The sequence below is a fragment of the Pipra filicauda genome, unplaced genomic scaffold (assembly GCF_003945595.2).
Source record: "Pipra filicauda isolate LSUMZ 115617 unplaced genomic scaffold, ASM394559v2 scaffold467_size714961_pilon, whole genome shotgun sequence".
Lineage (NCBI taxonomy): Eukaryota > Metazoa > Chordata > Aves > Passeriformes > Pipridae > Pipra > Pipra filicauda.
Window position 1 is genome coordinate 107,213 of NW_024104606.1, and position 25,180 is coordinate 132,392.

The following is a 25,180-nucleotide window of genomic DNA, read 5'->3' on the forward strand; positions in this document are numbered from 1 at the left end:
TGTGATGGCAGTGGCTCTGCACTCCCACCTCCAGCCTGTCCAGGGCCCTTCTTACGTGGCAGAACTCACCCGATCCCCGCGGGTGACCTGCCCCCCCAGCTCAGGTTCCCGGGCTCGGGGATCACCTTACGGCTGGCGGGGAGCCAGCCCCATCCATAATTCAGCGGTGCCGCCGGGATGCAGCGGGTGGGCAGGCACGGCCGGCAGCCCCCCGAGGGGGGCCCCATGGAGAACGGCGTGGGGCAGGAGCCGGGGACCCCCGAGCCTCCCCCCGCCGAGGCCCCCGCGGCCCCCCGGGCCCCCCGTGCCCGGCCCAGGCTGGTGTTCCACACGCAGCTGGCCCACGGCAGCCCCACGGGGCGCATCGAGGGCTTCACCAACGTCAAGGAGCTCTACGCCAAAATCGCCGAGGTCTTCGACATCTCGCCCACCGAGGTGAGGGGCTGTGGCACCCGGGGAGGGGGCTTTGTGCCCGAGGGGGGACACCAGCCCTGAAGCACTGGCTGTGGCCTGTGCTCCCACGAGTCCCCAGCTGCTTGAAAATGCAGTCCCCAGAATGTCCTGGAAAAGAATGCTTTAGTCTCTGGTCTCTATTGGCTCTTCTGGGGAGGGATTGGGGGGGTCTTGCCTCAGTTTCCCCCCTGCAAGTGGGCTGGGAGCCAGGGCTACCTGTTCCCTGGCTGATTCCAGCTGCCTGGCACCGTGGGAAGGTGCGTGGGGATGGGGCAGTGTGGGGTCCTCGGGCAGGCTGGGGGTCTCTGGACCCTGCTGGTCTAGCAGTGCCCAGACCTGGCTGGACCCTGCCATGGCTGACTCCTGCCCTGGGCCCCAACACCAACACCCCCTGCCCTGGTGGGGTATCATCAGCCCCTGCTGACGGGGTTCCCCGGGGCAGATCCTCTTCTGCACGCTCAACACGCACAAAGTGGACATGCAGAAGCTGCTGGGGGGGCAGATCGGCCTCGAGGATTTCATCTTTGCCCACGTCCGGGGCGAGACCAAGGAGGTGGAGGTGACCAAGACAGAGGACGCGCTCGGCCTCACCATCACAGACAACGGGGCTGGCTACGCCTTCATCAAGGTGAACCCCCCTGGGGGGCTGTGCTGGGCCAGGGCAGCCCTGGGGGCTGTGGCCCTGTGGGTGACATCCATGTTGCACCCCCTTCCTGTGACCAGGCTCCTCCCTGATTCCCCTCTGGGTCCACCCTGGTCCTAGGGGTCTCCCCTGCCATGGGGAAATTTGGAGGGACTCTCCCTGCCTGACCCAGCTACTAAAGGCCATGGGATCACAGAGGTGTTTGTGTGGTGGGAGGGATGGGGGCTGTGTCTGCCTGTCCCGCTGTGCCACCTTGTTGCTGTGTGTCCCTGTCCCCCCACCCCCAGAGGATCAAGGAGGGGAGCATCATCAACCGGCTGCAGACGGTGTGTGTGGGGGACAGCATCGAGGCCATCAACGACCACACCATTGTGGGCTGCCGGCACTACGAAGTCGCCCGGATGCTGCGAGAGCTGCCGCGGGCCCAGCCCTTCACCCTCCGCCTGGTCCAGCCCAAAAAGGCCTTTGGTCAGTTGGGGGCTCCCCCTGCTCTTGTGCTGGGGACTAGGGAAACCTTGGAATTGTCCCCAACCCCTGTGGCCCTGCAACCCCCTCCCCAGGGACCAAGTGCCTCGCAGGATCTACCCCTGTTCCATGTACACCCCTAACCTACACCCCTACTCTTTGTGTGCCCCAGGGCACCCCTACATTGCACCTATGTAGGCGTCTCCACACCTGCTAATACTCCCTGTGGGCACTCCCATTCCTCTGTGTGCCCTGTCCTGGGCATCCATGAACACCCTGTAACCACGAGCATCCCCAGCCTGTACCCCTGAGTGTCCCCCACACACCGCCCCTGTCCCACACATAGCTCACCCTGCAGTGCCCCCCCGGGGGGCTGGGGAATGGCTGGGCGGTGGGCAGAGATGGGCTGGGGGTGCCAGGCCCTGCCTTGGCCCTCACCCCACCTCTCCCCCCACGCTGGGGCACAGACATGATCGGGCAGCGGACGCGGAGCAGCAAATCCCCGGGCGAAGGCAGAGTGGCCACGGGGAAGGAAACGCTGCGGCTGCGGACACAGGGCCCGGCCGTGCTGGAGGAGGGGGTAAGACCCGCCCTGAGCCCCCCCCCGACCCACAGCTGCTCACACTGTGCTGAGGTGGGGACGAGCATCCCCGCACCCCTGGGTGCCCCCTCTGCTGCCCACGCCCGCAGTGCCCCCCCGGCACGGCTCGGTGGGAGCAGGGGGTCCCCAGCACTCACTCCCCGGGTCCCCCAGCCCAGCCCCTCCGAGGAAGAAGCTGCTCGCCGGGTGGATGATCTGCTGGAGAGTTACATGGGCATCCGCGACAGCGAGCTGGGTGAGCTGGGGGGGCCTGGACCCTGACCCGGACCTGCCCTTGACCCGCCCCCCAACCCAGCTCCTGCCCCTTCCCCAGCCCCTGCCCCTTCCCCAGCTCCTGCAAGGGTCCTTTCCTAGTTCCTAGGTCCTTTCCCTGCCCCTTCCCTGGCCCCTGCCCCAGCTCCAGCCCCTGACCTGTCCCTTCTCTCCCCCAGCCTCGACGATGGTGGAGGCGGCCAAGGGCAGCCCCGGCGCGGCCCAACTCGCCCGCGGGCTGGACTCGGTGCTGGGCGAGTTTGCCTTCCCCCCGGAGTTCGTGGCCGAGGTGTGGGCGGCCGTTTGTCACCCCGAGGGGGGGCAGGAGTAGCTGGAGGGGGGGCAGTGCCCCTCGCTCCCGCCCCCTCATGTCCCCACCTCGTCCCCACCCCACCTGGGGCTGGTAGTGCTGGTGGGCGTCCCCATCCTGTGCCCTGCACCCTCCGGAGTGCACCCAGGTCTGTCCCCTGGGTTGGGGGGCAGCAGGGCACCAGCCCACCCACCTCCCCGAGAACCCCCAAAGCGTGGTGGGCAGTGGCTGCGGGTCATTAAAGCAGAGGCTGGAGGAGAAGGGCTGTTGCTGTGGTTGTCAGCAGGGCTGGGCCCCCTCCCAGGGTCCCCCCCCGGGTGTTCACCCCCAGCGAGCACCGAGAGCTGCACGAGCTGTGCTTTATTGGGGACGGGGAGGGGGGAGCGGCCCTGTGCCCCCTGCCAGGGCTCGGGGGGGGTGGTGGGGAGAGCCCCTGGATGCAGGTGATGGGGACGCACGGAGGGGACGGGAAGGGGGCCCGGCCGTGTCCCCCCATCCCGGGGGCGCTACTGCAGGACGGAGCCGGCGGTGAGCTTGCGGCGCAGGGAGGGGGTGAGGGACACGATGGAGGGCCGGGGGCGCAGCCGGGGGTACACGCGGTGCAGCACCGCCCGCCGGAACAGGATGTACACCCAGGGGTCCAGGATCTGGTTCCAGGTGACCATGCGGATGTAGATCAGCAGCATCTCCTGCGTGTCCGTGGGCAGCTCCTGTGCCCGCCCGCCGGGCAGGCGCTGCAGCGCCGTCTGCACGATGAAGATCTGGGGGAGGGAAAGGGGCAAAGCGTCACTGGGGGGTCTGTGAGCTGCGTGGGGATGAGGGTCCAGGCACTGAGCCCCTTGGAGGGAGATCCCAGGCTGGTTTGGGCACCGGGGAGCACCTGCTCTGCCTGCAGGCAATGCTGAGCCTCAGAGCCCATAACCCAAGGGCCAACCTGGAGTGCAGAGAGGTGGCACAGGGGGACACTGAGACCCAGGGGGGCCTCACCAAGGGGACACCCCCAGACCTAGGGCCTCACCAGCAGGAACGTGACGGGGACACCCTGAGACCTTGGACCTCACTGGGAAGAGCAGGGGGACACCCCAAGATCCAGGGGGGACATGGAGGAGGGCGGAGGGGGGGACACACCAAGGCTGAGGCCCCACAAGGAGGAGCAGGGGGGACACCAAGACCCAGGGGGGACATGGAGGAGCGGTGATGGGGGGGCATCAGGTCAGGGGCCTCACCAGGAGGGGCATCCAGCAGATGGTTGCGATGATCATGATGCCCACGAGCTGCACCATCATCTCCACCTCGCTGTCGCGGCGCCGCTGCACCGACTCGCGGTCGTGGTAGACGCGGCAGAGCGTGACCACACTGACGGTGTTGAGGACGAAGGAGAGCAGCACCGACAGGATGCCCAGCAGAGCGAAGAGCAGGCAGAAGATGACGTCACCGGTGTCGGGCAGGAGGGTGAGGAAGCACCAGGAGCCGGGGAACTGCAGTGTGTACCGGCCCAGCCCCAGCACCGGCAGCAGCCCCAGCAGGCAGGAGAAGCCCCACACCAGCCCCACCATGGCCCAGGCACGGCGCTTGGAGATGCTGGTGGAGCGGGAGAAGGGGCGGTTGATGCCCAGGAACCGCTCCCCGGCCATGGTGGCCCCCAGCAGCAGCGGGCACTGCCCGAAGAACACCATGGAGAAGCCGAGGAAGTTGCAGAGGTGGCAGTCGGGGTCCACCTCGGCCCAGGGGAACTTGATGAAGTGGTAGGGGATGATGACCGAGGCTGTCACCAGCAGCCCCATGAAGTCCGTGACCACCAGCCCGCAGAGGAAGACGAGGAAGGAGGAGCGGGCGTGGCTGGAGAGCTTGCGGGAGGAGCTGAGCAGGACGCAGAGGGCGAAGAGGTTGGAGCAGAGGCCGATGAGGCCGAAGGCCGTGGAGAACCAGGGCGAGGCGATGCTGTTCCGCGCGTTGGCGCGGCCGTCGCTGGCGTTGAACACCCCGAAACACGAGTGTGCCAGCCCAGCCACGCTGCTGTTGGGGGGCTCCATATCCCCCACCCCCTCACGCTCCTTCTGGCAGCTTCAGGCACCCTCCTGGCTCGGCTCCATGGCCTGTGACCCCCACTGCCAGCACCGAGCCCGCCTTGCCCTGCGGGGAGAAGTGAGGGGGTTTAGGGCTGTTCCCCATCACCCACCCTGAGCCTGCAGATGTGGGGCCCCCCAGGGCTGTGGAGGTGGACGCCCTGCCAGAAGCCCAGCCCATGGAGGGGGACACTGGGACCCCGGCTTGTGCTGGCTCCGGGTGCAGCCGGGGTGGGTGCTGAGGGCCCAGCCCTGCAGCTGCCGGGATTAACCGTCCTGGGCCACGAGCCACGTGGAGCTGCAGCCACGAGGCCGGATCCCAGCACGGCCTGACATGGGCAGCTTGGCTCACTCCTACTCCCGGGGAACACAGCCTGACACCCCTGGGACGTTTGCCTTCTGTCACAGTGCAGGAACCTGCTCTCAAGGATGCAGGCACAGGGTGGCTGCCCTGGGGCATGATCCTGATACTCCCCCGTCCCTGTACTGTGCTCTTGGCTCAGTGGGGAGAAGCCTCATCCCCGTAGTGTGTGGGGGAAGCTGAGGCACAGGTTGGGACATCCATGTCTGGAGCTGTGTGCTGCAACCCTGGCACTGTGGCCAAGCCACAGCCAGTGTGGGTGACATCCCTGCGCTGCTCCCCTGGACCCCCCACACTGGGAGCCGAGGGTGTGTCACTGGGACAGTGACAGAGAGCACAGGGACTGTGGCCATGGGCAGCCCGGTCAGTGCCACTCTGCCTCACTGGGCAGTGACCCGGGGCCGGGAAGCATCTGGCAGCCGGGAATCAGAATCATGGAATATCCTGAGTTGGAACGGACCCACAAGGATCATTGAGTCCAACTCCTGGCCCTGCACAGGATTCCACTACTAGTTAGTCCAGGCTGCAAATGGGATGATGTGGGACAGAGCAGAGACGTGGCAACTGTGGGGACCGGACACCCTGGGGACACAATCCCTTGCAGGGAGCAGACCTCTCCTCTCCTCCTGGGACCCATTTCTCCAGGCTGTGGATGTTCTTGTCACCCTGCCTGCCCCATCCCGCTCCCGGGCTGGCACAGTCCTCAGCCCAGTGGCCCCAATGGGATGCCCAGCCGTATCCCAACCATCCGCCCCTGCAAAGCCCCCACTGCAGAGCCCTCCAGTTCTGGGATCCTGGCAACCTTGCCTCCCCCTTGTGCAGGGTGCCACTTGCCACCTGTCCACCGTTCTGAGGTCAAACCTTGAGCTGGCCCCAATCGGTGCCAAACCAGGCGTTTGTTCCATCACCCCACCCTGCTCCGTGTCCCCATGTCCCGGGTGATCCCTGCACCGTGTCCCACAGCCAGACACCCCTCACCACCCCCCTCCCCAGCCCCCGGTTGGAGGGTGGCCGCAGGGCTGGGAGCCACCGCACACGCCCGAGGCACGCGCCGATCCCACAGCCCGGGGGCTGGGACGGGGCCAGGCATTGCAACATCTTCCTCTGGGGCCTCACCCAGGCGGGACGTGGGGCTGAGGGTGCTGGCACCCACCCAGCCCCACCTGTGCACCCGTCACCAGCTGTGCCGTGGGTGCTGCAGCCCTGGGGAGCAGGGAAGGGGCTCAGGGTGGCAGCGGGGGCTCGTCCCCATCCCTGTCCCATCCCGGTGCAGGGGGCTGGCAGATCACAGCAGTGATTCACTGCAAGGATAGGCCTGGCTTTTTCCATGAGCCAAGAGCCAAAACTTGCTGCTGTTTGTTCTCGCTGGTCCCTGAGGGCCGTCCATGGTGGCTCCAGAAGTGTCGGGGCCCTCCAGATCACGGTCAGGCCTTGGCGTGACATTCCAGATCCCTGAGGAGTCACCAGCCTTTCCCATGTCCTCTGGGAGGTGACAAATTCCCCCCTGCCCAACAGTGATGCCATGTGGGTGCCTGGCATGGCGGTCCCACTCCTGCTGTCCCTGGCCATGTGCCTGCTCACGCTCTTGGGGTTCACTTGAGGTGTTGTCCCCGAGCGTGTCCCCCCTGCCCCAGAGCACACCCTCTGCTCCCTGAGGGTCAGGAGCTCGTGGGCTGATGCTTCCCTGCTGCCCCTGAGAGCCCCCAGAGACTCAGAGTCATGGGATGCTCTTGGCTGCCCACTGGCTCCCTGTGGTAGGATCTGACCCTTCCCCACAGTGTCCAGCGGGGGGTCTCCCTGTGGTGGCACCATGGCTGGGCAAGGCACCACAGGGCCCAGAAGCTCCAAACCAACCATCACCCACAGCTCCTCCCTGTCCTTCATCCCCCTTCTGCCCCGTGGCAATCACAACTCAGACCCTCACCCACCGCCCAGTGCAGCCTGGCCAGGGACCCCAAGGGCGGGGGGGACCCTGGGGTGGGCTTGGGGGCTGAGCAGCTGGGCCCCCCTGCTCAGAACTGCCTCAGCCGGGCACCAACTGCACTTAGAGGGAATCAAATATTAACGAGGGGCCACTTAACAGCCGCAGGGCCGGGAGAGAGGGAGCCCCTGCAGTGCCAGAGCAAAAACCAGCGGCATCTCCGGGAAAGGGATCATGAAGAGGCGGGGGGAGTCCCCTCTCACCTTCTCCCCCCATCATGGGCAGCACTTGGGTTTGGGATTCTGGACCTGGCAAAACCCTTCCAGAGAGATCCCATGGGAGCAAGGGTTTTGCAAGGGGCGCTGGGGTAAAATCCCAGTGGAGAGGAGCTGTACCCGAAATGTGCTGCTGGAGCTGTGAGACGCTGGCAGGAGCAAGGGAGGGGAGGGCTGGTGCAGGCACTAATGGGGTTCCTGGCACCGCCTGAGGCCGAGGGTTGATGTTCTGCTGCAGCTGCACCATGGCTGCCCTGCCTCCGCTGGGCACTGCTTCCTGCCCTGGCCACATCCGAGGGAAAGGCAAGAGGCTGTTGGGGAGCAGGAGGCTGCTCCTTATCTGCTCCTGCCCCAGCCCATTCCTTCCCCAGGCTTCCTCAGGCAGGACTGGGCACGGGGCTTGCAGGATCAGGCCAGGGCAGGGAGCTGGGAGGGGAGTTTGCTGGGCAGTGGGGCACAGACACCTGCAGAGAGACCCCCAAACCAGGCAGCAGTGACTCCCCACACACCCCATGTGCACCCTCAGCCTGGGCTCTGCTACTGGACTTAGTGCTTGGCTCAGGGCAGTCCTGCAGAAGGTGCTGCAGGACATTTGCATTTTTCCCTTGTGTGGCCAGTCTCTCCTCTCTGTTTGGACCTCTCCAGGACAAGGACTTTCCCTTTAGGATCCCTTCTGCCTCCACAGTCCCTGGTGCAGGTGGCCCCATGGTTGCGAGGGATGGACACGGTCTCACTGCCACCCACCCCCCAGGCTGGGGCTCTGGGGGCAGAAGATCAGCTCCAGGTCATCAGCTGGGACAGAAAAGGCCATGGCCACACCACGGGAATGGGGACCTGGCAGGGCCCCAGTGTCCCTCCTTGGACCCACAGTCATCACAGGGACCTGCTGCTGGGGGAGCTGCCCTGGCCTGGCCTGGAGCAGGGACATCCCCGGGACACTCAGGACAGAGGACATTCCTGGGAAGCAGTGACACACAGGGTGGTTCCTGCCAGGCATGGTGTCTGCCCTCGCCTGTCCCTACTGTGGCCCAGGGCAGAGGTCCCGAACCTCCGGGCTGGCTTGGAGACAACTGGCACCATCCCCATCCCAACCTCCAGGGCCCCGGAGCCCGGCAGGGGTGGCTGGGGGTTCACCCTGGGTGCCCTTGGGTGCAGGAGCTGCTCGGCAGCCCTGGGGGTGCCGGTGCCAGGGCCCCCGCCCCGCGGCTGCCCCCGCCCGCAGCATCGCGGCATCTCGAGGGTGTCAAGGCCGCTGGGCTGCCCACCCCGGCCGCCCGAAATAGCCCTTTCCTTTCCCGGTCCTTTCCTGACTCTTTCCCGGCTCTTCCCCGACATGAGGTCGGGCGGGGGCGGCCGTGGGGGACCCGTCGCGACAGGGGAGCCCCAAAAGCAAATCCTGGTGCCGAGGGGAAGCCCGGGACGTGCCCGCCGCGGACCCCCGGCCCCGGGGACAGACAGACAGCGGGGGACACCACGTCTCCGTTCCCCCCGTGGGGTCTCCACTTCCCTTTCCCCGAAACGCACCCGATCCTCGGGTCTGTGTGTGAACTGGGCGGATGACCCGAACGCGAGTGTCCGGAGAGTCCCGAGAGAGCCGAAAGCCCCGCACAGCCCCACGGGCCCCGCACAGCCCCTCCGTCCGTCCGTCCGAGCCCTGCGGTCTGTCCACCCATCCCGGTCTCCGTCCATCCATCCCAGTCTCTCTGTCCGTCCATCCCAGACTTCTGGACTCTTTGTTCTCCTCAGCCTCCCCACCCCCGCATCCCTCACCCCTCTCCAGCGCTCCCCTCCCCGCGCAGACCCGGGCCCTACCTCGCTGTCGGCGGGATCCACCCGGCTCGGCTCGACTCGGCTCAGCTCGACTCGGCTCAGCTCAGCCCCGCGGGGGGGCGGGGGAAGGGCCGGGCTCGCCGCTCCCCCCGGAACCGGCCCCGTCCCTCTCCGCCCCCTCCCCGCTCAGGACGGGGCTCCCTCCGGGCGGGGGTCGCGCCCCGGCCCCATCGCCCCCGCGGCTTCCCCTGGCGCAGCCCCCCCGTGACGGTGCCCAAAGACCCCCGGGCGGCGGCCGCAGCACCCGCGGCTGGTCCGAGTCGGGGCCGGACCCGCCCCGTTACTCACTTGTTTACCCGAGTGGGTCCCTGTCCGGGCGGGGGGGGATCCGGCAGTGCCGTCCCACAGAGAGGAGGGTCCCCACCGAGCCCCGCAGAGCGGCCCCGGGACCCGGGAAGGGGGTGTCGGATGGCCGGAGTCCCCGCAGCGTCCCTGGGTGCCCCCGCAGCCCCGGGGAGGGTTCGCACCCCGGAGGTTTTCCCAGCTCGAGGTGTCGCTGCGCTGTCCAAAGTCGCGGCCAGCCGGAGTGGCACGTCCCCAGGCACTGTCCCCTCCCGCGGTCCCAGGACGCGACAGTCTCCGCTGCTGCTCCTCGTGCTCCGTCGGGAGGGCAGAGCCCGGCTCCGGCCCCGGCGGCTCCATCAGCTCCGGAGCGCTGGGAGCGCCTGAGCCCGCGGGGGACGCGGGGACATCCCGAGCGCGCAGCATCCCGCCAAGGCCAGCGAGGCCGGGGCGGTGGTGGCCAGGCAGGAGATTTTCCTGCCGCTGGCTCGGCACTGCGGGGCTGCAGACCCCCATCATCCCGCCGCGCCTTGGCTTGGAGCAAGGACTGGCACTGCGAAAGCCCGGGCAGAGGGCAGGGCCAGCCCGCAGAACTGGGTCGCGGCGAGGATCGTGTGCTGGGGGCAGGAACGAAACCCGCAGGGTTCAGCAGCCGCTGCCGTGCCCGGGCCTGACCAGGGTGTGTCGGGGTGTGCCCGGGAGCAGCTGCGCTCACAGGGATGTGGGCACGGGGGGGCGGCTCCACCAACTGCCACCCCCGGCCGAGCTGCTGTACCCCCCAAACCCAGCTCAGGGCTGTGCCAAACCACAGCAGCTCCCCACGAAATGGAGGGGAGATGCAGACACGAGCACTGAGAGCTGTCAGGGCAGGGAAAAGCCATCAGAGGGGCTTCAGCCGGATCCAGCCCCTGATCCAGCATGTGCCCGGCAGCCACAGCAGCTCCAGGGGCTCCTGTGCCCAGTCAGTGGCTCCATCCAGGGCCTGGAGTCAAAGGCACAGGGAAACGCAGTGCCTGGGAGAGAACGTGGACCATGTTCAGGCTGAGGACACAGTGGGATGTTTTGGGGGGAAGTTCCCCTACCCCAGTGTGTGTGTATGCCCAGGAGGGACAAGGGCTGTGGGCAGGGTGGCTCTGCCAGGCAGCTGAGCAGAGAGGGCACCCAACCACCAACCAAACGTTGGGGTTTGGCTTTTCTTTTCCCATTTCCTCCAAGGCCATCCCTGGCTGGGCCTTCACTCGCTTCCTGTGCTGAGCCCTGGAACACCCCTGTGCAGGCAGTGGCTGGAAATAACTCACAGGAAGGAGAGGGCAGGGAATGTGTCCGGTGCAGCTGCCGGCCCGGGGACATCCCACAGGATGGGGAGGGGGCACCCACGTGCAGGGCCAAGGCAGTTGGGGTGCTCCCCACCCCCAGGCTGAGCCCCACACACGTGGGCAGCCGGGGCAGGCGTGGGAGCCTCCTGAGCACCAGCTCCCACGGTGTCTGCAGGGCTGGATCCTGCCAGCAGAGAGCAGGACAGGTGACCCTCCTGAGCTGTGGGGCAGCCACTGAGGCCTGGAGGCCCCTACACAGCAGGGTTGGCTCTGCCCCAGTGCTGGGGGATTGGGGCAGCCCCCCAAGTCCCTGTGCCATGGGGCTGTACTGGGGGCAGTGGATGCAGGGAGGAAACAGCCTCACTGTGACAGTTCACTGCCAGGATGGCAGTTTCCTGTGTCCCCGGGCATTACTCACACACCAACACTGTTTGGGTGATCCTGGGGATGGGGCCATCCCAGACACTCGTGGCTGTGCCCCATGGCCAGCACCTGGAGGGACCAACACCAGCGAGTCCCAGCTCAGCCCTGAAACGCCCCTCAAGATGCCCAAAACCTGGCTGAGCATCACTTGGGGCCCTCAGGGACCCCCAGCTCAGCGATGGGGGTCTGGGGAGTGCAGCTGCCTCTTGCCTAGGGCAGTGAGAGCCTCACAGGCACGATGTGGGAGGGACTGCAGGCCATGGAATGCGGATTTTCCCCTGTAAGGAGATATCCCAGCCAGCACCCTCTCCTCCGCCCCGCTGGAGCAGGCGCCTGGCAGCCACTGAAGCTTCCCATGCCACAGCCAGGGCTGAGGGATGTGGCGGCATTCCCAGGCTGGGGAAGTCAAATCCCAGGGGAGGACGTGCCAGGGATGAGGCTGGGGGGAGGGCCCCGGGAGGTCTGTGGAGCAGGACACGGGGCAGTGCTGTGCTGGTGAAGCCAAGGGCCCTGCAGCTCCAGCTGGAGACCATCAGCTGGACTGGTCTGACACTGGTAAGGGGAGGTGTGGGGCTGGGAAGGGGCTGGAGCGGGCAAGGGGAGCACACAGGGCTGACAGCATGTGGGGAGGGAGCAACAGACCCCAGTGACACAGGGCTGAGGACACCCCCCCCTCAAACACTACCCAGCCCCTAGGAGAGCTCCCAGTGCCGGCCCAGTACGGTACTGGCTGGTGCTGCCACGCAGAAGCAGTGGTGGTACCCATGCTCAGGATCCCACAGCTAAAACAACCCCTATTTTATTTATAACAAAGTCTCAGGGTCCCTCAGCATAAAGGCAAGGACAGGGAAAAGCTGCAGGAATATGCCCTGTGCTGGGCCAGGCCCTGGGGACATCCAGGGGACAGTGTCTGTGCCAGGGGACGAGACCCCTGGCAGGAGTCCAGGGGGTGCTCAGCAGCCCCTCACCGGCGGTAACGGTAACGCTTGAAGTGGAACCAGAGCTGGAAGATGCCGTTGGCAAACTGGCAGCGGAAGCCGTGGCGGTGGGAATACTCCCACTCCCGGTTGACGATCTTGAAGGCGATGTCCTCGTAGGGCGGCCCCGCGTGGAAGCGCAGGATGGCGAAGTCCTTGTTGTCCTGGCAGGCCTCCAGGAAGTACTCGGGCGTCGAGCGCTTGTCGATGAGGTCGGGGTAGAAGATGTTGAACTTGTAGCCCTGCACGATCTTGGGGGGCGGGTTGTCGAAGTCGTAGTGGGTCTGGTTGTACTTGTTCCACTCGAAGCCCGTGTGGACGCGGTTGAAGAAGCGGGGCTTGCGCGGCCGGTACTTGTCAGCCCAGAGATAGGCCTTGCCCGTGAGCGGCATCTCCACGCTGAACTGGGCCTCGTCCGCGCCCATGCCCTCCTTGGCCTTGCGGAAGAAGATGTCGTCGGTGCTCTCCGAGGCATCACCTGTGGGGGAGGAGAGGTGAAGGTGGGATCCTGCAGTGCTGTGGGTCACTGGGCACACGGCAGGAGGGAGCAGCAGGTGCTGGGCAAGGGATGCAGAGCTGGAAACGGGGATGCACTGGGGACTCCCAGAGGGTACCGGACTGAGTTGTGCTGGAAAACTCATCCAAAACACTCCTCCCACCCGTCTGCACCCAAATGCCCTGGTGGCACTGAGGCAGGTCCCCACAGGGAACACCAGCGGCCTGAGCCCCATCCCCTTGTTCCTGCCCAGCCCACAGCACTCTTTGCTCTGGGGGGAACCCCTCTGCCAGGCCAGCTCTGGGTGCCATCTCCAGATCCAGCTCACCCTTTCCTGAGGGCAGTGTCCCCTCCAGCCCTGCAGCCCGAAGCCCTGCACACCCTCCACACTGGGCAGGTTTCCCTGGGGCTCACCTGTCACCTGGAGCTGCTGGCGCAGGAGCAGCAGCCGGTGCGTGTCCTCCTCAGCCTCCAGCACGTGGGCGTCGAAGGGCAGCTCGTTGGGGCCCAGCAGGCGGGGGCTGTACTTGCCCGCATCGTAATCGTCCAGGCTCTGCTGGATCAGATCCTCCTCCATCAGCACAGCCTCCCCTTCCGCCTCGCCCTTGGCCTCCGTGTCCTGCTCCGCCTCCGGCTCCAAGGAGGGCCCTGGCTGTGCCTCGAGGCTCTCCTCGGGATCCAGCCTGCACGGAAGGGAGAAGAGAGAACTGGGACGGGGATGGTACCCTCGCTCTCAGCTCACCTGAGCCCTGCCTGCGGAAGGGTGGGAGCACAAGGCTGCCTTTCTATGCAGAGTGTCCCACAGGAGAGGCCTGGAGGGCTGTGCTCCAAGGAAAGGGCTGCTCACCTGTCGCTGGGGGAGACTGGCTCCCTCTTGATGATGGGGAAGAGCGGTTCACTCTCCACACCCTGCTCCTGCTTCAGCTTGTAGAGCTTCTGCCGCAGCACGTCCTGGTGCCGCTCCCGCAGCCTGTGAGAGGAGAGGAGCCATCGGGTCCCATCCAGCAGAACCCCCTCATACCCCCAGAGCTGTGACACCCATCACAGCAGGCAGGAACCTGCTGGGCTTGGATGCTTTTGGGCTGAATAACCCTCAGTTCGGTTCCCTCTTGGAGACCTCACTGTGAACATCATCACCAGAGAAGGTGTCCAGCCCTGCTCCCCTCCTGGGAACCAGCCATCTCAGAGAAGGTATAACCCCACCAACAACTGGGTTTGTACCTGCCCAGCTCTGCCTATGGTGGGGTCTGTGCTGCCCCCAGCCCCTGCCCTCACCTGGCCCGAGCCATGTAAGCCTTCAGCTGCTGCAGGAGGCTCTCCCAGTAGCCGATGTCCAGGTTGGGCCCTCCCGCTCGGATCTTGCTCTCGATGCCCTGGTACAGTGCCTGCAGCTGGTTGTACGTCTTGCCCTTGAACACTGACTGCACATCCGAGCTCACCGAGGCGTTGACACCGTCCCGGCGCTCCCCTGGACAGGTGAGGGCAGCTGGTCAGTCTGTGGCCACTCACTGACCCTCATGCCAGCCCTCCCGAGAGCAGGATGCTGGATCCCAGCCAGGGACAGCTGCCAGACCCACAGCCTTCCTCCAGCAGGTCCCAGAGAGCCCCTCCGAGCCCAAGCACGTGCCACAGACCCTACACCCTGTGTCACCCCCCACTCACACTGTCCCTGACACCCACACTGCTCACCTGGGCCCCCTTTCCCAGAGGCCTCCAGCTTGCGGAGCTTGGCTATCTCATCCTCCGTGATGATGGTCATGTCCCTCCAGAAGTCCACGTTCTTCCCTTGCTCCAGCTCCATGTAAACCTGCAGGCAGGAGACAAGCCAGACATCAGGCACCTGCCCCAACATCTGGGCAGGGAGGCAGAGCTGGGGAGGAAGCCCTGGCAGAGGAGCAGCAGGGCTGGCACCTGGATGTCCTCCACCAGGTCCTCCATGTCGGACACGGTGAGGCCGTTCAGGAAGGTGTAGGGCTCGTGCATCTCCACGGCCAGGTCGTCGTCCTCGGCGCTGATGTACTTGGCCAGAAGGTCGATGGGTTTCGCCCTCCCATCCCGAATCCGGATCTTAGACCTGGGAGAGGGGAGAGGGACAGAGTGAGTGACACTGAGCAGTGCCACCCTCTGCTCCCTGCCAGGCCCGGCCCCGAGCAGCCGCACACCTACCGCAGCTTGGCCTGCTGCAGGTGGAAGTTGTCCTCCTGCTCCTCCCAGGTTTTGAAGTGCTCTGCCTCCTTCTCCCGTTGCAGCATCTCCAGCTCCTGCTCCCGCATGGCCTTTTCCCGCTCCCGCTCCAGGCGCAGCTGCTTCACCTGCCCGGGGAGAGGGGGCTGTGAGGCCGCTGTGGATGGGGCACCACACGGGCACCTCTGAGGGCACGGCCTGTCCCGGGGCTGCCTCAGCTCCTGGAGAGCCCAGAGCCAGCGGGGCCAGGCTGCCTGGGGCTCACTGCCAGCCCTGTGAGGGACCACAGAGTGCCCCAGTGAAGTGACCTGGCACTGTCCTCCTCAGCACCTCCTGAGCTGGGCTCATCCCCAAGGCAAGAGATTTCTCAGGCTGGAATAGCCTGGGTGCTGTGCACCCCTCTCCAAATCCTACAGCCTATGGACACCCCCAGGGAAGAGAACAAAGGGGCTTCCTGGTGAGTAATGAGGAGAACTGGGTTGTCCCCAGGGCTGTCCACCAGACAGAGGGATGGAGGGACATCCTACCCCACCTTCTGCAGCTCCAGACGATTGTCCTCCTGGATTCGCTTGTTCCTCTCCTTCAGGTCCTTCTCATCCAGGTGGCTGATCCCTTTCTTTTCCAGTGCCTGAAACAGAGTGGCCAAAGGAAGCTGTGAAACCCAAGGACCTCCACAGCCCCTCACTGGCCCAGCAAATGCCACCACATCCACCTGCTTCTGCTGCTCCTGTGAGCTCTGATCCTATCAAAGGTCCCCAAATCCCTCAAATCCTGGTCCTGAGGCCCCTCAGCAAACCCAGGCTCAGCCCAGGAGCCCACCCAGCCTGGCAAGGGGAGTGCCAGCACAGCTGTATCATACAATCATGGATGGTTTGGGTTGGAAGGGACCTTAAAGTTCATCTTGTTCCACCCCCTGCCGTGGGCAGGGACACCTTCCGCTATCTCAGGTTGTTCCAAGCCCCATCCAACCTGGCCTTGGACACTTCCAGAGACAGGGCAGCCACAGCTGCTCTGGGAAACCTGTGCCAGGGTCTCACCACCCTCACAGGGTGAGGTGGTGAGACCCCACCTAACTCTGCCCTCTGGCACTGGGAAGCCATTCCCTCTTGTCCTATTCCTCCAGGCCCTTGTCCAAAGTCCCTCTCCAGGTCTCCTGGAGCCCCTTTAGGCACTGGAAGGGGCTCCAAGGTCTCCCCAGAGCCTTCCCTTCTCCAGGCTCAACAGCCCCAAGTCTCAGTCATTCCTCACAGAAGAAGTGCTCCATCCCTGTTACCATCTCTGTGTCCCTGCTCCAGTAAATGCCCAGCACTCAGCCTGCAGCTCCTACTCCTACTCCTGCCCCACCTCCTCAGCCCAACTCCTTGGCTACAGATCCCACCTCAGCCACAGTTTCCTCTGACCCCCCACTCCCTCTGCCCTGTTCCACTCAGTGACAGGGACAGGGCAGAGCTCACCTTGCTCCAGATGAAGGTGCCCAGCAGGTTGTTGTCCCCGAAGGGGTTGTCGGTGTTGGTGTATCCCATGTACTCCTCCCCCCAGCCCATCTTCTCCCGCTTCTTCCTCTCCTTGGCCTCCTTCTTGGCCAACCTCCTCGCCCGCTTCTCCTCGGGCGTCTCCAGCGCCTTCAGCAGCGCCGCCTGTTTCTTCTTCTCCTCCCGGAGCCGCAGCCGCTCCTGCAGGCTCAGGGTCTGTCCCGGCTCCTCGCGGCCACGGGGCCGGGACGGGGACGGGGAGCTGACGGAGGACACGGAGGACTTGGATCCATCCCTCCTCCTGCGGCGCTCCCGGCTCCGCTCTCGGCTCCGCTCCCGTCCTCGGCGGCGCTCGGGGCTGGAGCTGGACGAACGGCCCCGGGACCGCGAGCGCTGCTTCCTCCGCTCCTTATGGGGCCGGTCCCGGTCCCGGTCCCGGCTGCTGCTGCTTTTCTTCTTCTTCTTCCATTTCTGCCTCTCGCCGCCGGAGTCGGAGCTGCAGCGGCACAGCCGGGTGTCAGGGGAAGGAGGGCACTGCCAGGCCTGGCACGGGGCAGCGGCAGCGCCGGCACAGCGCGCGGTACCGGACCCGCCCCGGGCCGGCGTCACGGGCGGCGCTGGGGACCCACCGGCCCCGGTCCCGCTGCCCGGCCCTGCCCGAGCCCGGCGGCACCGAGGCCGCTTCGGGCCTCCCGGGCCCCGGCTCCCCCGGCACACCGAGCCCCGGCTCCCCCCGATCCCGGTCTCGCTCCCCTCCAGACGCGGCGCGGCCGCTCCGGGCCCGGTCCCCGCTCACCCTGAGCTCGGCTCCCGGCGGCGCCCCCGGCTCCGGCTGCGGCTCCTGCTCCGGCTGCGGCGACGCCTCCCGCGGCTCCCGGAGCGCTCCCGATCCCTGTCCCGATCCCGTTCCCTGTCCCGATCCCGATCCCGGTCCCTGTCCCGATCCCGGTCCCGGTCCCGCTCCCGGCCGGGGCTGCGCGTCCCGGAGCCCATCGGCGGCGGCGGCGGCTCCGCCCCAGGGCCTCGCGGGGCCTCACTGCGCGGGGCTGCCCCAAGCGCGCCTGCGCCCGCCCCGCCCGCCCGCGGCCCCGGCGCGGACAGGCGGGCGGAGGGGCAGCCCCGCGCGGGGGGGGCGGGGCCTGTCCCGCCTGTCCCAATTCTGGCCGCTTTTGCCCCAAAGCAGGAGGCGGAGAGCGCGGCACGGGCTGCAGGGCGCTATATCGCACCGGGGTACAGGTGTCTGGAGAAACGGCTCCGCGGAGAGGGAGGGGAAACACCCTCAAAACAACCGAGAGAAGAAAAAGCGCGGCCAGGCCTCGAGTCCCCGGAGCGGAGACGGGACAGCGCTCCCGACACCGGCACCGCCGCCAGACATCCGTCACACGGACACGTGTGGGGACAGGGACAGCCCCCGGGACAGACATGGATGGAACAGGGACATCCCACGGGACATCCCCAGGGAAACACATGGGAACAGGGAGTCACGGGACACACGTGGGGACAGGGACAGAAAGAAAACTCAGGCGTGACCCGGAACGCCTCCGCCCTGGCTTTGTCCTCGTCCGTCCAGGAAGCGCTGGAGCAGCGGCTGGGAATGAGAAGGGGAACGCGGGGCTGCGCCTGACGCGGGGCCGGGGGGCCGGAGCCCTGCGAACGCCCGTGCCTGCCCTGGGCTCTGCCTTCACTGAACACCCCCAAGGGCGGTTCCACTGATGCGGCCGAGGAGGGGCAGCGGCAGCCCAGGGTGGGGCCCCTCTACGGGTGTTCGGGGTCTCTGTACCAGCTCCTGGCTCTGCCCCAGAGCCTTCACCGGGAGCCTGACGGCAAACCCAGAGACACAGGTGCCCATTTTCTCCTGCCAGCCCCGAACCTGGCAGGGAGAAATCATCTGCAGCCTCGGCCCCAGGCAAAGGTCAGGGCGTGTCCCACAGAGCCCGATGGGGATGGAGGAGAGCGGTGGCACAGAGGCCACAGCCCTGCGTGGGAAGGGACTGCTCTGTGGGGCTCACATCTCGGGGTACAAGACCTTGGTGCCTCCTTTAATGAAGGAGAGCAGGGACAGCACCTGCAGGTCACCAGAGAGAGCCTCGACACAGAACAGGCAACTCAAGTGCAGGACAAGCCAAAGTGCAGCTGGAGGAACATTCAGACCAAGGATGAGTGTGGATTCTCTTCCCCAAAAAGGACTGATGCTCTTCCCTGTGGGCCTGTTCCTGCCCAGGCAGCACTGACAGTGCCTGTGATGTGCCCCAGAGCTCCTGTTGCTCCTGCAGCAGTGAGAGGGGCTGAGACCAAGCTTTAAAATACAAGGTCCTTCCAGTCTCCAGGGAAAGCAGAGGCCGAGCAGTTCCCCAGCACTGACCTGCTGGACAGGTGACACAGAGCAGGGGCTGTGCCAGCCTGGACAGGGGCAGTTTGTGTTTCAGATCAGCATCTCTCTAAAGAAAGGTTCCTCCTTGTCCCCCCACAGTGACAAAGCTGCTCTGAGCCTTTGCCTGCCCTCTCACAAGACCAACCCTCCCTGTCCAGACCTGCTTGCTCCAAAGGGTCTGGCATTATGGAACTGCACAGGGATTGTTTTAAAAAGGAAAGACAATGCTTGGAATGAATGTGCTGCAGGAGCTCTGGGTTCACCCCCTCTCTTGGGACAGAGCACAGCTCCAGCTCACAAAGCTCATTCTCTGGGACACTCAAGGAAGTTGGGGCTGGGACGCTCCCGGCACAGAGACCAAGCAGCTTTGGAGAGCCCCAAAATGAGGGGAAGGAGTAAAACCCCCATCAATGATGCTCACACCATCTGCACCAAGATGCTTGATTTCAGCTGGCTGGAAAGTCCTGACGAGGCCACACCCTCTGGCCCCTGACTGAGGTGATCCCAGGGGGGCCTGGGTCAGACATCCTGAGCCCACCCCAATTCCCCCCCGAGCCCCGACCTCCAGCACAGCACCCACCAGCAGCAGCAGCTCCCTCTGGCCACTCTACACATGCTGCTGGAGTAAAAGGAGATTAAATTTTTAGCTTTTTGAAGCCTCTTGCCTTGAGCTCAAAGGCAGGTGAGGCTGCAGGTATTGAAGTGCTCCCACATCCCCTCCACCAACCCCTGAGCCCCCCCCAAAGCCTGCAGAGCCCCCCAGGTGGGATGGGGCAGGAGCTGCAGTTGTGAGAACGAGCTGTCAAGCAGCAACTGAAAGGGGAAAGTTTCTTGAGAGACTTTTGATAGACTATTTGGTAAATACATGGATACATGGAACAGCAGCAGCTTGCACGATCCCCCAGCTGTGCTCCCGAGAAGCACAACCCACAGCCTTCCGCATCCGCAGGCAGGGCAGGGAAGTCCAGGTCCCGTATTCCAGGCAAGAAAACATCAGTTCCTGAAGATCCTCACCAAGTCCAGCACAGTGCAGAGGGAAGAGCTTCCCACCAGCCCAGCTACCTTCTGGGACCCACTTAACCCCTCCCGAGTGCTGCTGTGAACACAGATTGGGGGACCGAGAGCAGGGTCCCAATTCCCCACCCCTCTACAAGGAATCCCAAGGACAGTGAAGACTGTAATGGGAATAAAGAGATTTTGACCCTCTTTCTCAAGCGAGGTTCATAAAGCACATGAACAAGACCTGGCTCCCTCTGGCCTAAAGGACTTCCTGTCTTCTCTCTGGGAGATGAGGATGGGATTGCTGGATTCCAGACAACGCTGTGGTGTGTGTCCTGCTGATGGATGAGCCTGAACACCGCCCCGTGACACCAAACCCTCTCACCCACAGCCCCCGCAAAGCAAGCCCTCTCAGACACCCGCAGCAGTGATTTCCACCAGCAGATGTGACCCCAGGCAACACCCCAGTCACACAGCTTTCTGTCCAACAGAGTCCACGACCACAGCAGCGCTGGCACAGTTCCGTGGCAGAGCCAGGCTCCCGCTTCCGCCTCCAGCGTGTGGATGTGCCCGCGCTCCCTGCGCCCCGAGGGGCGGAGGGGACGGGTGACCCCGGGATACACGCACGAGCATGTGGGGGGCTGAGTGGCTCCAGGAGGATCAGGGTCCAGACGAGCCCCACGTGGGCCTGGCAGGGCAGGGAACTCACTCTCCAGCATGGCCAGGCCCGGGAGGTGCCCAGTTCCCGTCTGTCCGTGCCCGCGGGTCCGGAGCAGGCAGAGCCGGTCGGATGAAGCGTGGACTCCAAGCACAGAGGGAGGGGTGATGCAGCAGTGCAGCACAGGGGGAAGGCAGAGCCCACCACGACGTCCAGGGAGAGCTGAGTCCACGTCACTGTCGACAGGACCGTGCGCTGCCCCCGCACAGTGTCACAGACGGGAGAAGTCACTAGAGAGTTTGGATCCAAGTGAGTTGGCATGGCTACTTTGGACTGTGGTAACGTGGGAGTAATTCTATTCCATGGCCTTTAATACATTGCATTTTCATAGCACCTTTCATCCCAGGGTTTAAGTGCTGTAACGACGTGGGTACTGTACACCCATCAGCACAGGGGAAACCGAGGCACAGAGTGGTTTAAGTGACTCGCCTTGGGTCACTCAGCAAAACCGTGGCAGAGTCTGGACAGCCTTAAACCTCCTGACTCCCTCAGTTGGTCAGACCACGCTGCTGCCTCAAATGAAGCCACTCCTGTCCCTGCCCTCCCCAGCAACGTGCTCCTACCCCTTCTCCGGTGAGGTCTCGCGCTCCTTTCTGATGCACAAATATATGGAGGAAAAAAAAAAAAGTGCAGTAAACTAAATGTTTAAAAAAGCACATTTGTGCTGTCTCTGTGCAAAGATAAAAGAAATAAATACATGATTAAAAAATTAAAAAGGTTCACAGTATCACACATGGATAGGTAGCTACGGTAGTGCACGTCTGGAAAACACTGTGTTACTACCCAGGATTCTCTACACCCAGCTGGAATTCTCTGCTGGGAGCTGCGGGTGAGCGGGTGGTTTCTTTGCTGCCCACGTCTGGGGTGAGTAGAAATACACGGTTATAGTTTTGCTCCGTCCTGAAACGCAGTGCCCGGGGTCCTGCAGTGCAGCAATACTGGTGCCAGCAAGCTCTTCCCCATCCCACTGGAACGGCTGCATCAACGAAAAGGGAACACATCGACCTGCAGAGGGAATCGCTGCTCTCTGGGACTTCTGTGTCTGCATAGAGATTACTGCAAGAGGCAGAGAGAGGAGAGTCACAGAACCATGGAATTGTTACGGTGGAAAAAGACTTCCAAGGTCATCAAGTCCAATTGTTAACCCAGCACCACAACGATGTTCACCATGTCACCAGGTGCCACATCCACATACTGAACACTTCAGGGATGGTGACTCCACCACTGCCCTGGGCAGCCAGTGCCAGGGCTTGACAACCCCTTCCATGAAGAAATTTTCTCTAATATCCAACCTAAACCTCCCTCGGTGCAGCTTGAGGCTGTTTCTTCTGGTCCTGTTGCTTGTTCCCTGGGAGCAGAGCCCGACCCCCACCTGGCTCCACCCTCCTGTCAGGGAGTTGGAGAGAGCAAGAAAGTCCCTCCTGAACCTCTTTTTCTCCAGGATGAGCCCCACCCCACTCCCTCAGCTGCTCCTGGCGCTCCAGACCCTTCCCAGCTCTGTTCCCTTCCCTGGACACTCTCCAGCCCCTCCACGTCCTTCTCGTCCTGAGGGGCAAGAGAGTTAACTCCCCCACGTCAGTCAGGTCTGTGCCCCACCAGCTCCCCAGCACAATCAGCACAAGGAGAGAGGCTGTTCCACACCCTCCAGCAACGACAACGTGACTGGAAAACCTCAGCTCCCCAAAGCTTTCCCTGCACCGAATGATTGGGAACAAGCCACAGCCCTCGCTGAGCAGGCCAGGGCTCTGCCAGCACCAAGCTGGCTGGAGGGGCAGCCAGGCTCTGCTGCAGCCATGCAGGAGCCCCACGCTGTCAGAGGCCAGGCTGACCTTGCAGAGGGAGCACAAGCTCCGACCTCGACCCACCGGGCACCGGCACAGGGTTGTTGGACACTTACTGTATCGCTCTCCTCATCGGAGACAGAGTGGAGCTGAGCGCTATAGTGGAGCGGGGAGTAAACCCAACTCCTCTCGTCTGTCGGCTGCCAGAGTGGCCAGAGACGGCGGGGAGAATGCAGGGAGAGCAGCAGCAGAGCAGGGAGCAAAGGAGAGAAGAGGAAAAAATAAAAGGAGAAAATAAAAAGAGTAGGAAACAACACAGTAAGAACAGCTGTCCACCTGGAGGGAGAGCACTGAGCTCAGGGCCAGCTCTTGGCAGAGGAGCCTTCCTCACCCTCAGCACATCCTGCTCCCTGCCAGCTGGGACATGGGATCCTGCACCAGCTGCAGCAGGGGTGGCACAACCTCCCCTCTCGCAGGGACAGACTTTTAGAGCTTTTGAGATGCCAGGGAAACCTCAGCTCCCTGCCATGGCATCACCCCGGCTCCAGAGAAACCAAGAGACTCAGGAAGTGACTTACCTAAGGGAGTGACAGAGCTCTGGGTTCCTGCTCTCTCCTCCCAGCTCTCACCCTCCCATTTCCAGAGCCCTGTGCATGCTACAAACTGGTGTCCAGGGAGGCTTTTACAGGGAAACTGGATTTGTTTGCTGTGCCTTCCTCTTTCTCTGGAGAAGGCAGTGGAGCAGGGGTGAGACCATGGCAGATGGTGGCCACAGAAAGGAAAGTTATCACTGAGATCTTGGAGACAGTGGAGTGATGGGAACAAGTACAACATAGAATGCAAAACACAACTGGATCCTGGAAAGAATGAGGGGAAGGGGGTATGCACTGAGGGACAGTTATCACAGCACTGGGCATTGGTGTGACAAGACACACTGCTGCTGACACAGCACAGATCCAAGGGCTGGTGTCTGTTTTCGGGGTTACAGAGGGGCCAGGCTTCCATTGCAAACAGGCTCTTTTCTTCCTAGAGAGAGGAAACTGCCCACTTTGACCCAGTCTCGTGTTTGCAAAGGAAGAGAAACAGGACTGGATACTCGGAAGAAGCCTGGGGGGGTTCCCAGCCCAGGAGGCGAGTGTGACAGCCTATGATGGACAAGGAACTACAAGAAGCCAGAGAAGCTTTGAAGCACTGGTTTCTGCATGCTGAACCCCCCAGTAACTGCAGCTCCATGAGCAGACACCGCTGGGAGCAAGGAGGGACAAGAAACCCCTGTCTGGAGGTTCTCACCGGGCTCTGCCGGAGGTACAGGAAAGCTCCCCACCACATCAAGCCGGCCCCACATCCTGTTTTTCATCTCTCCTGACTGAACCACATGCTCCAGCCAGTCTCTTTCAGAGCCTTTTAGGAGCTGGGATGCGTGCAGGGAGCTGCGGGAGATAAAGGAGCATCCGGTGCTTGGCATTAACCCTCCCGGTGCCGGGGCAGCCAAACCCAGCCCAGGGGCAGGAGGAGCTGCAGGGGGAGTTGCTTCTTTGCCCACAAAGGTGCAGCACCTTCCTCATGCCATCAGCCACGGCCAGGAGCACATTCCTGCCCCCGCTTCCCCATGCACCCTGCCTGGAGCCCGCAGCTCTCCCAGAGCCTGAGAAGGGAAATACTAAACTCCAGAGCACTCTGAAATCTGAATTCAGCCCCGAAATGCCTCCCTGCATCTTTAGGAAATGAAAACCCTCCCTGCTCACTGAGCACCTGCAGTGAGGAGGGAGCACATTGACGATGCTGAGACAGGCTGGAGAGCTGAAACCAGCCCTAACCCAGCAGCAGCTTCTGCCTCATTTGGTTTATGAGCTGCTGCCCACAAGCCAAAATGGTTCAATTTGCAACTGGATTTTTAGCAGGTTCAAAACATCTTAATGGTCTCTTTAAAATCCTCTTCCTGGGCTGAGGGAGCTGAGCGTGACATAACCTACAAAGGCCCTGGTGCCTCTCTGGCCAGGTCTGGTACTTAGAATCAGAGACTGGTTTGGGTTGGAAGGGACCTTAAAGCTCATCTCATTCCACCCCCTGCCACGAGCAGGGACACCTTCCACTATCCCAGGTTGCTCCAAGCCCCGTTCAACCTGGCCTGGAACACTTGCAGGGATGGGGCAGGGATGCTGCTCTGGGCAACCTGTGCCAGGGTCTCACTACCCTTACTTGACAGTTTGCCCAAGGGCTGGGTGACACCCAGGGCAGGAGCTGTGTCACCAGTCTGCAGAAAAGCAGAGCAGAGCTCATGATTCTCCCAGATCCTACAGGGAGATCCATTGGTGGGATTTCAGTATGCTTCCCCCATTTCTCCTGGGCTGGTTCCTAATGCCCACCCAAGCCAGAGCCCCAGCAGCCCAGGGAAATGGGGTGCTGGCCCCAGTGTTTCAAAGCTGCAGCTCTGCTCCCCTATGTGCTGTGCCAGCGTGTTCACTTACAATCCCAGAGGAATGCGAGGTAGTTCGGAGTCTGCGCTGGCGGGGAGAGTAAATCCAGTACCTCCCATCTGTGAACTGGGTGGACCCAGGGCAAGTGAGGTGAGAAAGGAAACAGAGGAAAAAAAAGGATGATGTGAAAGAGAGGATGAAAGAGAAAGCAAAAAAACAGGGGGTTGGACAACTCCAGGCCTGAACGGGTCAGCGGGTGGGAAAGCCGTGCAGGAAGAGCAGCGCCCATGCCCTGCCACACTCTGCACTTTTATTCCCTGGGGATGAACAGGAGGATGAAGTGCTCTCCTTTCAGAAGGAGACTTCCAGTGATCAGATCCCGGTCCCCTGGGACTTGTCAAACCCTCCTCTGCACACAGCATCCCTTCACCCACCACCCAGAGCACTCCTGCAGGAGCAGCTGCGGTCCAACCTCGCTGCACTCCGGTGCAGCCTCACCTGAGCTCCAGCTCAAGTGGTTTTCCAAGGAGAGCACACATGGGAACCCAAATCAGCTTTTCCCTTCAT

General features: G+C 63.5%; 4 protein-coding genes across 9 annotated transcripts in view; 1 reads left to right on the plus strand and 3 right to left on the minus strand.

Moving 5' to 3' along the window:
* Window positions 1-177: 177 nt before the first annotated feature.
* GIPC3 (GIPC PDZ domain containing family member 3) lies at window positions 178-2,793 on the plus strand. Its single transcript, XM_027742158.2, has 6 exons — window positions 178-435; window positions 896-1,081; window positions 1,384-1,564; window positions 2,029-2,141; window positions 2,316-2,397; window positions 2,594-2,793. Exons 1-6 carry the CDS (start codon window positions 178-180, stop codon window positions 2,743-2,745), a joined length of 972 nt encoding a protein of 323 aa, XP_027597959.2. The 3' UTR covers window positions 2,746-2,793.
* A 303-nt stretch (window positions 2,794-3,096) lies between these two features.
* On the minus strand, window positions 3,097-4,831 carry TBXA2R (thromboxane A2 receptor). The gene is made up of 2 exons (XM_027742205.2): window positions 3,951-4,831; window positions 3,097-3,485 (listed from the first exon to the last, which is right to left on the minus strand). Exons 1-2 carry the CDS (start codon window positions 4,755-4,757, stop codon window positions 3,231-3,233), a joined length of 1,062 nt encoding a protein of 353 aa, XP_027598006.1. The 5' UTR covers window positions 4,758-4,831; the 3' UTR covers window positions 3,097-3,230.
* A 7,150-nt stretch (window positions 4,832-11,981) lies between these two features.
* CACTIN (cactin, spliceosome C complex subunit) lies at window positions 11,982-17,348 on the minus strand. 2 transcript variants are annotated; one of them, XM_027742232.2, is made up of 10 exons: window positions 17,124-17,348; window positions 16,310-16,823; window positions 15,388-15,483; window positions 14,838-14,983; window positions 14,583-14,745; window positions 14,361-14,478; window positions 13,947-14,139; window positions 13,519-13,641; window positions 13,086-13,354; window positions 11,982-12,653 (listed from the first exon to the last, which is right to left on the minus strand). In XM_027742232.2, the coding sequence occupies exons 1-10, from the start codon at window positions 17,318-17,320 to the stop codon at window positions 12,163-12,165; spliced, it is 2,310 nt and encodes a 769-aa protein (XP_027598033.2). In that variant the 5' UTR covers window positions 17,321-17,348; the 3' UTR covers window positions 11,982-12,162. The 2 variants fall into 2 exon arrangements, with proteins under 2 accessions (XP_027598033.2, XP_027598032.2); XM_027742231.2 differs by having other exon boundaries at window positions 13,086-13,378.
* Window positions 17,349-19,512: 2,164 nt separating this feature from the next.
* PIP5K1C (phosphatidylinositol-4-phosphate 5-kinase type 1 gamma) overlaps window positions 19,513-25,180 on the minus strand; it is a 49,020-nt gene continuing 43,352 nt past the window's right edge. For 3 of the 5 annotated variants that reach the window (XM_027742173.2, XM_027742180.2, XM_027742176.2), the window contains 2 exons: window positions 22,313-22,396; window positions 19,513-21,471 (listed from right to left, as the gene is read on the minus strand). In XM_027742173.2, the coding sequence (XP_027597974.1) occupies window positions 21,469-21,471; window positions 22,313-22,396 (87 nt within the window). In that variant the 3' untranslated portion in view covers window positions 19,513-21,468. The remainder of the gene's footprint in view (window positions 21,472-22,312; window positions 22,397-25,180) is intronic. The other 2 variants (XM_027742175.2, XM_027742178.2) reach the window with 1 other exon arrangement.

Excerpts from the sequence above, each read along its gene's own strand:
- GIPC3 (XM_027742158.2), top strand. The coding sequence starts at position 178 with ATGCAGCGGGTGGGCAGGCACGGCCGGCAGCCCCCCGAGGGGGGCCCC. Across the intron at positions 436-895 it reads TCGACATCTCGCCCACCGAG|ATCCTCTTCTGCACGCTCAA; the intron begins GTGAGGGGCTGT and ends TCCCCGGGGCAG. Across the intron at positions 1,082-1,383 it reads CTGGCTACGCCTTCATCAAG|AGGATCAAGGAGGGGAGCAT; the intron begins GTGAACCCCCCT and ends CCCCACCCCCAG.
- TBXA2R (XM_027742205.2), bottom strand. The coding sequence starts at position 4,757 with ATGGAGCCCCCCAACAGCAGCGTGGCTGGGCTGGCACACTCGTGTTTC. Across the intron at positions 3,486-3,950 it reads TCTGCTGGATGCCCCTCCTG|ATCTTCATCGTGCAGACGGC; the intron begins GTGAGGCCCCTG and ends TCCCTCCCCCAG.
- CACTIN (XM_027742231.2), bottom strand. The coding sequence starts at position 17,320 with ATGGGCTCCGGGACGCGCAGCCCCGGCCGGGAGCGGGACCGGGACCGG. Across the intron at positions 14,984-15,387 it reads ATCGTCTGGAGCTGCAGAAG|GTGAAGCAGCTGCGCCTGGA; the intron begins GTGGGGTAGGAT and ends CTCCCCGGGCAG. Across the intron at positions 12,654-13,085 it reads CCAGCAGCTCCAGGTGACAG|GTGATGCCTCGGAGAGCACC; the intron begins GTGAGCCCCAGG and ends CCTCCCCCACAG.